The sequence below is a fragment of the Branchiostoma lanceolatum genome, chromosome 7 (assembly GCF_035083965.1).
Source record: "Branchiostoma lanceolatum isolate klBraLanc5 chromosome 7, klBraLanc5.hap2, whole genome shotgun sequence".
Taxonomy (NCBI): Eukaryota; Metazoa; Chordata; class Leptocardii; order Amphioxiformes; family Branchiostomatidae; genus Branchiostoma; species Branchiostoma lanceolatum.
The window spans coordinates 8,459,370-8,474,607 of NC_089728.1; the positions used below are offsets into that span (position 1 = coordinate 8,459,370).

General features: G+C 40.8%; 3 protein-coding genes across 6 annotated transcripts; 2 read left to right on the forward strand and 1 right to left on the reverse strand.

Annotated features, from left to right (window-relative positions):
- The first annotated feature begins 195 nt into the window (after nt 1–195).
- LOC136439015 (protein O-linked-mannose beta-1,4-N-acetylglucosaminyltransferase 2-like) lies at nt 196–3,877 on the forward strand. 3 transcript variants are annotated; one of them, XM_066434114.1, is made up of 3 exons: nt 196–348; nt 671–813; nt 1,183–3,877. In XM_066434114.1, exons 1-3 carry the CDS (start codon nt 281–283, stop codon nt 2,799–2,801), a joined length of 1,830 nt encoding a protein of 609 aa, XP_066290211.1. In that variant the 5' UTR covers nt 196–280; the 3' UTR covers nt 2,802–3,877. The 3 variants fall into 3 exon arrangements, with proteins under 3 accessions (XP_066290211.1, XP_066290209.1, XP_066290212.1); XM_066434112.1 differs by having other exon boundaries at nt 238–348; nt 671–840; XM_066434115.1 differs by having other exon boundaries at nt 287–422; nt 671–840.
- LOC136439014 (D-glutamate cyclase, mitochondrial-like) lies at nt 2,931–10,105 on the reverse strand. 2 transcript variants are annotated; one of them, XM_066434110.1, is made up of 11 exons: nt 9,754–10,105; nt 9,216–9,369; nt 8,734–8,932; nt 8,023–8,173; nt 7,368–7,490; nt 6,841–7,044; nt 6,408–6,518; nt 5,786–5,935; nt 5,056–5,319; nt 4,438–4,703; nt 2,931–3,811 (listed from the first exon to the last, which is right to left on the reverse strand). In XM_066434110.1, exons 1-11 carry the CDS (start codon nt 9,983–9,985, stop codon nt 3,665–3,667), a joined length of 2,001 nt encoding a protein of 666 aa, XP_066290207.1. In that variant the 5' UTR covers nt 9,986–10,105; the 3' UTR covers nt 2,931–3,664. The 2 variants fall into 2 exon arrangements, with proteins under 2 accessions (XP_066290207.1, XP_066290208.1); XM_066434111.1 differs by lacking the exon at nt 9,216–9,369.
- Nucleotides 10,106–11,480: 1,375 nt separating this feature from the next.
- On the forward strand, nt 11,481–13,879 carry LOC136439016 (serine/threonine-protein phosphatase 2A regulatory subunit B'' subunit beta-like). Its single transcript, XM_066434116.1, has 2 exons — nt 11,481–12,556; nt 12,744–13,879. The coding sequence occupies exons 1-2, from the start codon at nt 11,678–11,680 to the stop codon at nt 13,524–13,526; spliced, it is 1,662 nt and encodes a 553-aa protein (XP_066290213.1). The 5' UTR covers nt 11,481–11,677; the 3' UTR covers nt 13,527–13,879.
- The last annotated feature ends 1,359 nt before the right edge of the window (nt 13,880–15,238 follow it).

A 15,238-nucleotide genomic window follows, 5' to 3' on the forward strand; every position in this document is an offset into this window, starting at 1 on the left:
CGTGCTTGACGCCGATTGGTCGGATTGGTCAGGACGATTTGTTGTCCTGCAATGCTTCTTTATCTCGCCAGATGTCCCCACTGAGTGGGCAAAAAGATTCCAAAGACGCTGCCCCGAGCAAGCAAGCCTTTTTCCAGACTGGGCGGTATGCTACCATATATGGTACATATTATTGAAGCCAAGAGGTTTCCATGTATGGCAAAAGCAGAGCCTCTTATCCCGGGGAGGCTCGAAAGTTGGTGACCCTGCATTTTGCTGCAATGCATACTTATTCCGCTAGATGACACTTTTGAACCGTGTTCGGCTTCAACCTCTGACCCGGCTGAAACTTGAAGGAGCTGTAAAAACGTGTGCAGGCTTCCCACTTGGTTTTTCATGTTCCGTCGAGTGTTATGCAAAGATGTTATTTTAAAATGAGTAAGGTAAACAGTTTTGCAACACTTTTCCATCCAAACTTGTTGTGAGATTTACTTTTGCAACGAAACATATGAAGTTTCTTGTGATAATGGGGGAGGGGGGCGTTCTCCTAACTAGATACGAGCGAGCTTTAGTTGCATTATGATATATAACGTTACATGTATATAACGTTACATGAATAAGTATGATGGAGAACAAAGTACCGTACTGTTTTAGACTTGATATCTGATTATCTATTGTTTTTGCCTTTCAGGTGTTCCATCAACACAGTAGTCATGTTGAACTTGGACATGATACTGAAGGTTACCTGGGTGATGACGACTGTCGGATTCGCTGTGCTCCTGTCAGACTACCTCAGACTTCGACAACAAGAGTGTAGAAACACTACCGATGCCGGTGAGCAAAATACAGAGAAGTCAACAGGTGATAATGTCAGATCTCATTCTAAGTGTTTTTGCATATTCTTTTACAAAATGTATATCCTGGGGTCAAGAACATTTAAAAGTTCAAATTCAGATTAAAATCTTTCTGCAGCTACCACAATCAATTTGCAAGATTAAGGTTTGAAGTTCTTTGTATTTACATTTTGAAGGAAAACTGGTATTGGTATTCAAAATATTATTAGTTTTTTGCAAATATCAGACTCAGTCAGTCACCTTTGGGACCGCATCCTTGCCGCTTCTTTACAAAGCGACAATGACGATGAGTCACATTCAATCAAACATTGTTATTTTCTTCATGTGCTGTTTTCTCTTCTCACAACAGAAGGACCTCCCAAGCTTCCTGACCGTGACTATGTCCAACAGGGGTCGTCAGTGTGGTGTTGGGGAGACAACAACACCGACAGGATGTGTAAGTTCTCCAACCTCTGCTTCTCCCCTCAACATCAACACTTTGTGTTCTTCCACGGGGAACAGACCATGACCCATGGAATCCACAACCGCTTCCAACCGGCTCTCGTGGATTTGTCCTCCGTTCCCGACCACAACACGCAGTATTTCCAGTACGTTGACCTTCCGGTCTCTGCACTACGAGAGTTCAAGAAAGTCAAAATCTACCCAAGAACTAGTTTGATCTTCAATAGGTTCAATCCAGATAACCTGATGCATGTTTTTCACGACGATCTTCTTCCTATTTATTCCACCCTTCGGCAGATTACAGCGAGTGATCTTGATCTGTTTAATCTCAACACTAGACTAGTCGTCATGGAAGGCTGGCGACCTGGAGAGTTCGTTGACCTTTATCAGATGTTCTCAACTGAGGACCTTGTTTTCAAACAAGACCTGGTTAATTCAGAAGAACTGGCTTGTTTTACCAATGCCCATGTCGGCCTGTCGAAGGCAACAACTTGGTATCAGTATGGCTTTAAGGTACCACAAGGACCAAAGGACAACATTACAGTCACAGCTAGAGAGATCACGCAATTCACAGACTTTGTATGTACCAGGTTAGGCATAGAGAAAACAGACAATACAGAGTCAAAGTACATTGTACTGTTCTCACGTAGATTAAATAGGTTGATCGTGAATGAAGTGGATGTGACAATTGCTTTGGCAAGGGAGTTCGACATGAGGGTTGTTACACTGAGTATGGAGTCACACACTGTACCTCAGCAAATAGCAGTTATAAGAAAGGCATCCATGTTAGTGGGAGTGCATGGGTCGTTCTTGACATTGGCCATGTTCTTGCCTCCCGGTGCTGTAGTGGTAGAGCTGTTTCCTTATGCTGTCAACCCAGAACACTACGAACCATACAAAACACTAGCCAACCTGCCGGGTATGAAGCTAACATACACAGCATGGAGGAACACCGAACAACAAAACACAATCCCACATCCAGACAATCCTTGGGACCTGGGAGGAATCGCACACTTGGACCCAGCAAAGCAAGACGCCATTTTAAGAAGTAAGGAAGTGCCAAGACATCTCTGCTGCAGGAATCCAGAATGGCTCTTTAGGATTTATCAAGACACTGTGGTGGATATACCGTCATTTCTTAAGACTGTACACACTGCTTTTGAAGATGCAGAGACAAACAAGCAAAGTACATGTCAAGACGAATTCAAGAAAATGTACCCAGGTCAGGTTGTTGATCTCACATGCCAGACTGTTCAATCATCTGATGGGCATGTTGGATTACAGTTGTCATGGCAACCACCCTGGAACCTGCCGTACCTTGATGCAAAGGACACCAAATATGAAGTGTGGATTCAGGAACAGGGTAAAGCAAGCTATATGCCATGGATTCTCCCCTTCACTAGCCATGTGTTTTCTGAAAGGATAGGGGCTGGACTTGACTATAACGTGTGGGTCAGATGTATTGTTGATGACACTGTGGTAGGGCCATTTGCTGATGCTGTACAGTGTTCAACCAAAGGTTCATGATAGAAGAAGCACTCTCACTGAAAACAAGAAGGGTAAAATGTGCATGTTAAGAGGTTAATGTGCTCTATATACAATAACAAATACTAGTAACTGGCTGGGAAGAAAGATTGAAAAGGAACAAAGAAAGTGTCAATGTATGTAATAAGTATTTTATTAATAAATCATGCCATAAAATCAAGCCCATGATTCGGTAGTAAACCACAATGTATTGCAATGATAAAATATTGTTTGAGTATTCATATCACAGTAATACTGATACTCATATCAAAGATTCTGTAAAACATCTTGGAATCATACTACTGCAAAATTAGTCATATAAACCTCTTATCCGTGCTGTAGTAGCCAAATTTGTTTTGATTTTTTCACTGGAAAGTGACAAATAGATTGCACAAAGTTTCAACTGACAATGTATTCATTAGATTGTAAAGAGTACATTCTTACATTCATGTAGATGACAACTTGACACCTAACAATTTCCACTTGAGAATGTAGAAATCATAAATATGATTGCTCACTATTATGTCATATGGCTCATAGCTAATACATATACATTTTCTAACATAACAAGGCCAAGATGCATTTTCAACCCTTTCTCAATCATTATTTAAGGAGACCAAAAATGTAATGAAGGGAAATAGAACTATAAAATCAGTCCAAGGGATTAATTTATGCCATCTGGTCTAAAATTCCTTTACCTTAGACAAGAAGTAATCCATTCTTCTTTATATCAGTGTCCCTAGATGCTAACTTCAAATTTATAAGTCTGTACTCCAGGAAGATTAGCTACTTACTTGTATGATAGCTAATGGAGAAAATAAAGTATCCAAAGTATGGTTGAAAATCCCAATGACATCTTTTGCTAACTAGTCCAGGCCCAGGATACTCCTAAGGGTCTTCATTATCTGGCCATGCTCAGAAGCGAACTGCAGACCGTCTACGACCAATCCCAGCTCAGCTGTCATCCCGTCTCGGAGGCCGTGTTTTATCATGATTGACATCACCTTCTCTTCCTGACAGGTAAAACAATGGAGGGAATATATCAATACATTCACAATACATTCTGAAATATGTCAGAATCTCTGATGAAGGTCATTTCAACTCATCATCCCAGCCAAAAGTAAGATAGCCAACGAGTGGAAATAATATTGATATATTATAAAGATTTTACTTTGTATTTCCGTACACAAAGTAAAGCACTTACCAACAAACTTTCGATCAGTATGTATTCTGACCCTTGTCAAGTTGAAATGATCCAAAGCCTACATGAATGTCACATGATCTGGGCTTGTGAAGGACTGATCGAAAGCTTGTTCATTAACGCTTTACTTTGTGCAAGTCCTTGCTTTGTGCAAAGAAATAGCATATGAAATGTCGATTACCGTCACGGATGAACTTTCATTGATACATGATAAAACAATTCCGATGTTTCACAACACTTGACAATTCCCAGTTAGAAATAACTAACTACAAAAGCCCAGATCAAGCTACAAGACAGCTAAAGTACATGTACTTTTTGAAGAACTGTATGTACAGTCACACATCAGTAGCCTGGAGTATTTGTTGGCAGAGTAGCGACCGTTTGGAATGGACCTAACCTAACCAGGCTGGACTCCAGGCTAACAAATCAGGTACTAACCGTTTCCATTGATGGCACAGCACCATGAAGTTTGGCAGGATCCCGTGGGAAGCCTACAGCCCTCCTGAGGTACCGGTCGTGGATAGGACAGGCCCTCAGCACATACAGGGCAGCAGCAATGGCCCAGCCGCCCCAGTTGGACACCCCTGCTGTAATGGTATAGTCTGCTGGTACTGTGCAGGCGATGTCGGGTCCATTGGTGATGAACTGATGAACTTTATCCTGCACCATCCCCATCCCTAACTCATTACCTCCATCTCCTATTCCTGTAGGACAAATCAGAACAATAGACCCATCTTGACTGTCAATCACAATTATCAGTTCAACCAATGAGAGATTGGCAATTAGTAGTACATGTACAACCAATGAGAGAGTGGCTGCATGTCCGACAAATGTCTGCATTTTCATGTTTTTATTTTGCATTTCTACATTTTGATGGAAGTGGGTGGGGCTATGGGATTGGTCTATTAGCAATGATGATAGAAATTGCACAGAATTCAATTATCACATCCAGTTTTTTTCTTTATTTCACATATGTATACAATGTACCTTTGCGTCGACTGATTACAGTGCTTGAAAAAAAAAGCAGTATGTTATGATGTGCACATGAATTCTTACCAGTAGTTTTTATCCCTGGGGTCTCATTGGCCAGTTCAAACAGCTGGTCAATGGGACTGACCAATGAGGAGATGTCCCTGGCCTTCATGGTCCTGTAGGTGCCGTCAGCTGCCCTCCCGACCCGTTCTATGGCCACCAGGTGGTCGTACCTGGGTCTTGAGAGGTCTCCGTCATGTGTGAGGAACTGTAGGGCAGCCTCCCTGTCTGCGGCTGTACCATCTGTGGGTGGGTAGGGCAGGACTGCCACACTTTCTTTTAGGATACCTGAAAGACATGATGCCAAGCACTTTAGTAACAACCATCTAATCATTGTGAACTTCTCTCAAAAACAATTCTTGCAGCATTTCTCCCCTCCTTTATTTGTACTGGTTAGTTTTGCCCCAATTGTGATATGAAAACGTTATATCATCACCATCACAAGTACACATGTGTAAAGTGGTTCACAACCCTGCCTTTGGACCAACAGGTTGGGAGTTTGAATCCTGGATGTTGTCACTCGCCTGACATGCACGCTACTGGAAAGTGTCGCAGTCCTTATAGGATGGGACATACAGCTTCATTGTACTTAAGAGCTGGGGGAATTTCCCGGTAAAATGTACCTGTAAATACTGTCTATAGCACCTGTCTTCTCTATCACAAGCAGTGGGAGAGTAGCTCTTCGGTGAGCTAAACTGGTTTGAGACCATTTTCACAGTGACACACACACTCTCATACACACACTCTGACACACCTGCCTGTACACAGTCCTCCACAATGTCCCTCATCAGCTGCAGCCTGCTAGCATCCATCACCATGGTAACCTGCTTCCCCAGGGCTTGTAGCATTGATGCCATAGCAACAGCACCAGGAGGGCCATCATTTTCTTCTGGTGGGGTCAACTCTGTCACAGTAGAAAACTCAATGATGTCTTTTGCACTCTTCTTTCTATTTTCAGGCTATTAAGTCAAGTGAAAATTGACTTTAGTGCCCCTTCCAACATATATATTACCATCAACACATTTGTATATTTCTCTAAAGCCTGTCAGTGTGTTGTTCAGTCTGACTGATGTCATGTGTCTTCTTTGGACCTCTTTACAAAGACCTCCTAACCACAGCAAAGAAAAGAAAAGCTGTTTGGCCACCTGTCACGGTCATCAGGACTAGCCAAAATTATCATGCAAGGAACCGTCCAGGGAGGAAGAAAGAGGAGAAGGCAATGGAAAAGAAGGGAGGATATCAGAGAATAGACTGACAGTAAAACGAGAATGGTGAAGAAAACTGGTTGTGAGATCTCATATCCCAATGGTCAAATAGTTAGACTAAGGGATAGACGCAATGAGATGATGGATCTCTTTCAGAAAAAAATATTGTACCTGTGTGACAGGGGAAGCCAGTTGTGACAGCCACGGAGGAGGCATGAGACAGGGCCAGGACACACCTCAGTAACTCCCCCAGGATGTGAAGGTGACCAATGCCTCTCTTACCTGAAGGGCATAAACAAATATAGTGGACAGATATTACAGACAATATAATAGCTAATTGCAAAGTACAACTCTTGTATAAGATATCCAGAAACCATGCAGCATAGTATTATACAACAATAAGTTTCTCTATTTTGTAAACTCATGCCCGAAGGCTAATTGCAAGCCAGGGTTAGTAGAAAGTTTTAATCTGTGATATTTGAAACTAGTGGTTGTGAGTAACAACTGTAAATTACCAGTTCCCATGCGAAGAAAAGGTGATTCATTTTTCTGGTTTTAAACTTCTATTTCAAAATACTATTCGGTGTGGAAACTTTAATCGTACCAGGATCGGCTTGTACTGCTTTTTCCAGCCTTTGTATTTGATCAATAGCCAGGTCTGATGCCGCACTATACAGCAGGGGTTCCTGGAATACCTGGACAACCTTGGGAGTATCAGCTGGACTTGATGTCATTGTCGTAGGAACTGTTGCCATGACATCAGCAACAAACATGCATCCAGGTGAGTGAGTGAAGGCTAGTGAAGACTCTATTGGACATGATGAAAAACATCTCTGTTGATATCAATGAAAACTCTTCTTTGTCACAGGTTTAATCAACGAGGTTATAATGAGCATGAGATACACATAGTACTGTTGCAGCCAGAAATATGGAGTAAACACTATCATCATTATTCTTCCTAAAGTTGATAGTTGATGATACATTTATCAAAACTGAGAATTGTATCTAAAACTATCGTCTACCACATTAAGTTGAAGTCACTACAGTGAACTAATTTCAGTGATCAATACCAAAATTCCTGAGAGAAAAGAAGACAAACAAAAAGAAAAACGTTCAAGATAAATGACTTACTTGCAGACTTAACTGCAGGCATGGTAGTGACACCACAACACCAGAACACTGGAACATCCCCGGGCTGGAACTGCACATCACCTCCCAGGTGTTCTGCTGTTAAGCTAGGGATTCCTATTGTTGCTACAATATGGAAAGGTAAGAAAGCATATAACCTCCTTGACTACATGTATTTCCATACACAAAGTAAAGTGCTTACTTTAGATCGGTCGTCTGATCCTTCTCAAGTTGAAATGAAAGCTTGTTGTAAAATGCTTCATTTGTGTACGGAAATAGCAAATGAAATCTTTACAACTGTAAAAATATTCTTAACACTGAAAGACGGACATAAAACGGTCATTGAGTTGAGTTACCGGTATATTACATGGGAGCTTTTATAACCCCAGGATACCATTTAGCCTGTGGTGTCCTGACAACTCAATTCATCCAATGGATGATAGACAATGAGAGACTCATATATGATGCTGAATTGAGTGTAAGAATTCTCCTAAATCAGTCATTCATGATTCAGTCATTCGATCTCTCTATATATATTTGATGATTCAAAAGGCTATTCAAATTCTAATCACCTGACCTCTTTCCTCAGTCTCTTGAAATTTCTTCCTTTTTTTCAAAAGAGATTTGACAACAAGGAGCATTATTTGTTTATGACTACCTGGATCACCAATGTGGATGGGGGCTCCGTGCACGTCAGGCATGTGGTGAGTGATCCTGTACACTACATCTAGTTTGTCTTTGGGAACAGGCCGCATGGTGAGGAACATCTTGCACTTGAAAGGACCCACAGGATGGCATGGAATATTGGACTGAAATGATAAAAGTTATCAATATTCAATTGGTTGGAGTCTGCAGCCCCACAAACATGTCAGACCCGTTGAATAGAGCTGCTTGGAAGTGCAGTGTGAAAACTGGCCAACTGCTGCCCACCCGTGTCAGGGATCCCTGCAGCAGTGTAGATAATCAAAGACTGGACATATACTACTACTTCTTTGCTGACAATATATCCTGTGATGACTGTTTTTTCTATACCAAATTTTGTGCTCCTATAATTAAAACAGTCAACAAGCATGGCAGACTTCACCCCAACACAATGCTGTGCTGTGTATATGAGAAACACAAAATTAAACATGCATTGTGCACATGTTACAACAAACAATATAAAGACAATACTTCACTCCAAGGCACTCCGTATAAGTTATATAAATGCAAGTGTGGAGCAAATATGTATCTGTTGCCCATGTGTATTACGTTATTGTAGACCTTGCACGAATTCAGCACTAGAAGGGCTGCTATTGCACAGGTAATTTCTGACCAATAGAAACCATTGTTTTTTTTAAAATTATCATTAATTAATGATTAAACCAACCTCATACATGGACACATTGACCCCCTGCTCCACATTTCTGACGGGAACGCCCGCTGTCATGACAGCATCCTCAAACGAGAAGCTGCAGCCCAGGTAGTAGGTCACCATGTCCTTCAGCTGCTCTGTGAACTCGGACAGATCTCCAACCTTCTCTGTCAGTGTACCGTCTCTGTACACACTGTACAGGGCACAATCAGTTCTGAAACAACAGAAATTGGTATCAAATTAATGATTATACATATCTCCACATTATAATGTTACAGCACTCCATATTATTCTATTGTCATCACAGTGTCGTGGGTTTTAGATCACCATTTAGCTAATTAATCTAATTTTTTTCTTTGTGAAAGTTATAACCAACACCATGACCAACACTGCCTGTATCTGTATCTGTATCTATGGAGCCGGTATAACCGCCCTTCGGCGTAACACACCAGCTATTAGTTGATTGAAACTATTCGTTTCAATTGGTGCCTTCATACCTGATATCTGAGTCCTCAGCGAGTGGAGGTGCTCCATATTCACCAACCTTGCTCATGTACAGGAGAGGGAGTGGCCCTGCATTTGCCTGACAAAACTTCTCAAAGTCTTGCGCCAAGGACTTGTGTACAATGGCAATATTGGCCTGCGTACGGCCTATTCGATGGAATAAGATAAATACAATGTGTGTTATATTGTAAACTGCTTTCACGTATTGATTCAGAATATATGTAACCTTTACCTAGCTTTCAAGTCACGGTTGATGATTATTAACATTTCACATTGCCTTTTATCTATATAACGTTACATATATATTTTTTGTTTGTTGACTTTAGATACGCCAAAAATAGTTACTCAAGCAATTGGATAAAATTTTGAAACAGTCAGACATTTCTGACAGCATCCGCTGTCTTTCGTCAGTGACTAAGGATAGGTCTGGGAAACCAGGTTTTATACCAAAACTGTGTTGACTTAAGAGTTTTAGTTTGCTTTATTATTGGCTCATTAACGTGCACCAGGTATAAACTAAAATCTGTGTACCTTTGCACATGCCAGATGTAGATCTGCCATGCATATTCCCGCTTCTGATCAAACTTCTCAAGTCTCTGGGGTGAATGTCCCCAAGCGAATTGTCAGGAAAAGATGACATGTTTGCTGCCACAGTTCTAACACCATTTGCCAAAGCCAAACCGGTCTTGTCACTGTCTCTGATGATCTCTCGTAAACTTGACAACTTAAAAACTTGGCTGGAGAAAATCTGCGCTTTATGCATTTCCTCCACTCATGATTGTACGTTGTCATTTATCTAATACTGGTAACATCAGTAGAGAAAGTAAAAAGATTAACTTTCTCCATCGGACTTTGTGCCCCTAGCTCCTCCGTGTTTTGAAAGTGTTGCTGACCTTTGACCGGCTCACCACATCAAAACGCAGAAATACTTCGGACGCTTTAATCGCAAGAATTATTCTTTGTCACAACTTTGTCCATTTCAATTTATCACTATATATTTTCAATTGAATAATCATCTGAACGCCATCAAAATAGACTTTAAAATTGCTTGCAAATAGAATTTGTCTGTGTTGCGTTTACTGGCGGTAGACCAATGGAAGACGTTTCAGTGTCAGGTGTGGGATTATGTTATCCATCCAGGTAGTCTATATATAACCGCTAAGAACTAGACATGTTCTCCTTCTTGGGGTTCTTATAGCGAATGGCCGAGCTGTGGCGCTTCCCTCTACTTCTCACGGTGATCTGGGGATCTGTAGGAATCTTCTTGTACGGAATCTTCTTCACAGACCACGGAGAGAAGGCAAGTCGTTTGAAAAAAATCTTTGCCCCTCCCCTTTACGTTTGCCCGCCTATTATAATTATGTTCGTGTAAACGGTCAGATTTTACAGCTAGAATTAGACTTAATATAGGCGTGGCCCAAATGCAAGTACTGTTCAAATGTTGGTTGCCGTTTGTATTCTGTTTACATTACTGATTTATCGTGTACTATGATGTAGACGACAGTATTAGAAACGTTGCTATGTTAATGTGTAAGTCACAGTTTTAGGATAAGTGGACTCCAATTACATGGTTGCCTACGATACCAAATTCCAGAGGTATGTTTTTCAAATATACCACTTGAAAGAAGGGGTTCTTTGATCCGTAAATCCTTTACCTGTTCAGTACGGCATGTACTCGAGCCATAGATCATGACATACTTAGCATTGGTTTTATTTTTGCTGTGACCTCTCTGCCACAAATTCATGACAAGGCAAACTTGTCTCCTTTGTATCACTACTATACTACAGAATTACTTCAAAGGGGCATTTAAACACTACGAAAACCTCTTGTCGTGAAATATACCATCGCAAAACTAAACAAATTTACAGTACTGTACCATATTTAATGATTGAATTGTATTTCATTTACTATTTAGTCCGCATGAGATCAACCACTTGAAGTGTGGGTACTTGGACAGCTACGGAAAGGATACTTGCTGTTTTCTATCCATTTCTCGATGTTGCTACCAGAGTCATTTGTGTATGGTATTAAACTGTGCTTTGTGGTCAATGAAGTATTAGAATTTTAGTGCTTAATATGTATTAACGAATGCAAAGAAAATAATTTCACTGTATTTCTTTTTCAGGGTTTCCCCTACGGATGTGTTGACCCTGCATACTGGTGCTACTACAGTCTGCTGATTCCAATCACTGCTCCTGTTGTCGTGTTCTTCCTGTTTCTCAACTGGCTGGGTCTCAAGTTCTTCAGACATAACTAACGTGCTGTTAGAGGATTCACCCTTTGAGACTAAGGAAAGAACTGTTGCAAACATATATAGTACTTTGAGGCTTTTTACAGACTGTATGAAACTAAGCAATGCTGCAAAACATGACATACATTGATGTAGAATTTTATTAGTGGGATGGGGAATGTAGTTCTTTGAGTGCACAAGGTAGTTCTGTGGATACAGCACAAATGGTAATCATGGTGGGTAGAGGCTCAGGAGGCCTTACTCCCGTCCTGAAACTGAAGGTGGATGAACTCTTTATACAATGGCTGAGCGACCCTGACACCCAGCAGGACCTGCGAGAGACCCTTCAACATGTGCAGCTGGGGGAGGGCGATCTCCTCATCACCTCGCCTCAGAAATCAGGAGTCTCCCCTCGATCTTTTCGGCCAGCATCCCCATCTACCCCGCCTGCTTCCCCCACCCCGGGGAAGATGGTCAGTCCACGTAGCCCGCGCAGGAGAAGTTTCAAACGGCAGCTGCCAAAGACGCCGACTGTCAAAGAAAAGCCCAAAGGCACACCGGTGTCCTCTGTTGGTGCTCGCATACCCCAGTTCTACTTCCCTCATGGCCGTCCCTCTCCAAACAACAACACAGAGACCACCTTACAGAGAATCAAGCAGACGTTTGAAACATTCAAAGATGGGAAGGCGTTCAAGTCTCAGTTTGCTGCAATAACAAAAGCTTGCGGTTGCCCCTTGTACTGGAAGGCACTACTATTTCTGGCAGGTGGGGGTGACAGAGCTCCCTATGTTACAGCCAGTAGCTTCATCCCCGTATGGAGGAACATTCTCACAACGTGCCATGATGATGCATCCAAGTTTATACGTCTGCTTGCCAAACCACAGCCTGGTACCACAAAAGGGAACTACATTGTTGCAGAAGATGTCATTCCCTTTGTGCAAGACTTGATTGACACACATCCAGGATTGCTTTTCCTACAAGAAGCTCAAGAGTTTCACTCCAGATACCTCCATACTGTCATAGCAAGGATCTTCTACAGTGTCAACCGTTCGTGGTCAGGAAAAATCACAGTGCCGGAGCTAAGAAAATCCAACTTGTTACAGGTACTTTCGTTGTTATGTGCTTATCTTTATGGTTGAACAAAGAAAAAAATAAAAGGTCTCATCACAACATCAGGATTTGATTGAATTAAAATGTAAGAAGCACTTGAGTTTTATTAAAAGTTGATTGAAGTATGCATATAACAACTTCACAGATAGTGATTATTTCTTTTTTGTACTTGTCTTTCAGGTTATAGCCACATTAGAAGAAGAAGAAGACATCAACCAGATCACAGACTATTTCTCCTATGAGCACTTCTATGTCATCTACTGTAAGTTCTGGGAGCTGGACACAGATCATGACCTGTACATCAGTAAGGATGACCTGTCACGACATAATGATGGAGCCCTGTCTCCCCGCATTCTGGACCGCATCTTTTCTGGTGCTGTCACAATGGGCAACAGTATCATTCAAGATGAGCGTATGGGATACCCGGACTTTGTCTGGTTCCTCTTATCAGAGGAAGACAAGAGGTACCCAACAGCCGTCGAGTACTGGTTCCGCTGCATGGACTTGGACGGTGACGGTGTCTTGTCCATGTACGAGCTGGAGTATTTCTACGAGGAACAGTACAACAAGATGGAACAGCTGGGAATCGAACCCATGCCCTTTGAAGACTGTTTATGCTCCGTACTGGACATGGTGAAACCCAAGCGTGAGAGCAAAATAACGCTTGCTGACCTCAAGGCTTGTAAGATGACCCACATCTTCTTTGACACCTTCTTTAATCTGGATAAGTATTTGGATCACGAGCAGAGGGACCCGTTTGCGGCAGCGAAAGAAGCTGAAGAAACAGCAGGCATGTCTGACTGGGAGAAGTATGCAGCAGAAGAGTATGAAATGCTTGTTGCAGAGGAGAATGCCAGTGGAGGTCAGGGACAGGATCCATACGATGATCAGATCCCAGAGGAAGACAGTGGCTTTGACTTTGGGGTGGTTGATGATGATGATTCTTGGTCATCTAATTACTGATGTGTCAAAGCTAAAGCAATCTGATATCAAAAGACGCTTCAATATGAGTTTGATTTTGCCAGGAATATGAATGTGTAGATAGGATAATAAAGTTAGTTGTAATAACTTAGCATGTTCAGGTGAAGAAGTAAAATATGATTCATGCATTGTTTTAACTTAGTGCAATTTTACCAGCACATGTTTGTTTTTCAATTTGTGTACATATGAGATCAATACATGTACATGTGAACTTTACATAGTTGCATATACATTGTCACTATGCACAGGCCGTAACTGGTAGTAGAGCAATTTATCTGTATTAATTTGAAAATGACTTTCATTGTGAACAGTAACATCCACTAATGATATTTAAGTTTCTCAAATGTCAGTCAGCAATATCAATTACATCATTGTCTTGATCTTCAAAAGTCAATATGACAAGACTCAACCTGTTACCTTCAAAAGCGTAGACATTTTTGCCAAAGGTGAAGATTTGTGGCTAAATCAAAACGTATTAGCTCTGTCAATCATTACAGTTGATCTGTACTGTCAGATATGAGTACTTTTTCATTTTCTATAAGGACCATTTATTTTTTACAGACTAAGAGAGCTCCATATACTCAGTACTTTGTGTTTGCTGCCTTTGTACATGCAAGGACATTATATCCTATATAATGTCCTTGGTACATGAAATGTGCTGGATAGTTCTTTAAATTTTTGCTGCACTTGCATGTACAGTATTATTTGTGTATACATGTAATTTGACACCACAGTGCAAATGCATATCACTGAAAAAAAGTGGCCTCCATCTTTATATTTGTAGATGTATATCAATTGCTTTTACCTCAAAATTACAGTCAGTACTGCAGTCTTTCATATGGCATTTGTGGTAGAACATCTGCTGCTTGCAATCTTCACGTACTAAAATTGATTATTTTTGATAGCTGTTTTGCACGTAAATTGTTTTGCATATGAATAGATGTGTGTTTTTGAATAGTGATTTTTTTGTGTATTTTTTGTGAAAATATTTGGCTTCTCATAAACACGAGAAAATGTCTGATGATACTGGAAGTCATTAAGTGATTAAAAATCCCAGTTGTCACATGACCAATTGCTTGTCTCATAGGTTGAATTGTTACTGTCATATTTTATGAAATAATTTTTACTTTATGAAGTGTTTGACTTTTCAGAAGCAGTGATGAATGTGAAAGACATAATTTTCATATTTTTTTATCTAGCAAGCCAATTTGGATTGCTTGTTATATATAGCACTGCATGTTCTTTAAACTTGATGTATCCTAGGATCAATTTTTAAAACCTTGATGTATTCATATTGAGAGAAAGAGGTTGAAAAGTTTACCAAGGAAACGTCTGCCTCACTATCTCATGACATCACTGTAATGTTATCAATGCCAACAACGTTACATATTCTATGAAAAGTCTCTTTCATTTTGAAAGAAATAGTTACTCTCTAGGCAGAGGAGGGTTTCCGGCTTGTTTTTTTTAGCTAATTAGGCGTTTGTGTCGGGCTACTTTGTCATGTTTTTTCTGTCTCTATAGAGAAAAAAAAACATGACAAAGTAGAAAGCCCGAGAAAAAACGCCAATAGTAAGCCCGAGAAAAAACGCCTAAAAACACGTCAAAAAACAAGCCAGAACCCCTCCTCTGCCTGGAGAGTCAGTAAGAAAATAGTAGCTCTAATTCATTTCACTAGTCACTATACATAAACCGAT

Excerpts from the sequence above, each read along its gene's own strand:
- LOC136439015 (XM_066434112.1), top strand. The coding sequence starts at position 281 with ATGACACTTTTGAACCGTGTTCGGCTTCAACCTCTGACCCGGCTGAAA. Across the intron at positions 349-670 it reads CTTGAAGGAGCTGTAAAAAC|GTGTTCCATCAACACAGTAG; the intron begins GTGTGCAGGCTT and ends TTTGCCTTTCAG. Across the intron at positions 841-1,182 it reads AAATACAGAGAAGTCAACAG|AAGGACCTCCCAAGCTTCCT; the intron begins GTGATAATGTCA and ends TTCTCACAACAG.
- LOC136439014 (XM_066434110.1), bottom strand. The coding sequence starts at position 9,985 with ATGCATAAAGCGCAGATTTTCTCCAGCCAAGTTTTTAAGTTGTCAAGT. Across the intron at positions 8,174-8,733 it reads TCAATGTGTCCATGTATGAG|TCCAATATTCCATGCCATCC; the intron begins GTTGGTTTAATC and ends TTATCATTTCAG. Across the intron at positions 3,812-4,437 it reads CTGTGCCATCAATGGAAACG|GAAGAGAAGGTGATGTCAAT; the intron begins GTTAGTACCTGA and ends TTTACCTGTCAG.
- LOC136439016 (XM_066434116.1), top strand. The coding sequence starts at position 11,678 with ATGGTAATCATGGTGGGTAGAGGCTCAGGAGGCCTTACTCCCGTCCTG. Across the intron at positions 12,557-12,743 it reads GAAAATCCAACTTGTTACAG|GTTATAGCCACATTAGAAGA; the intron begins GTACTTTCGTTG and ends CTTGTCTTTCAG.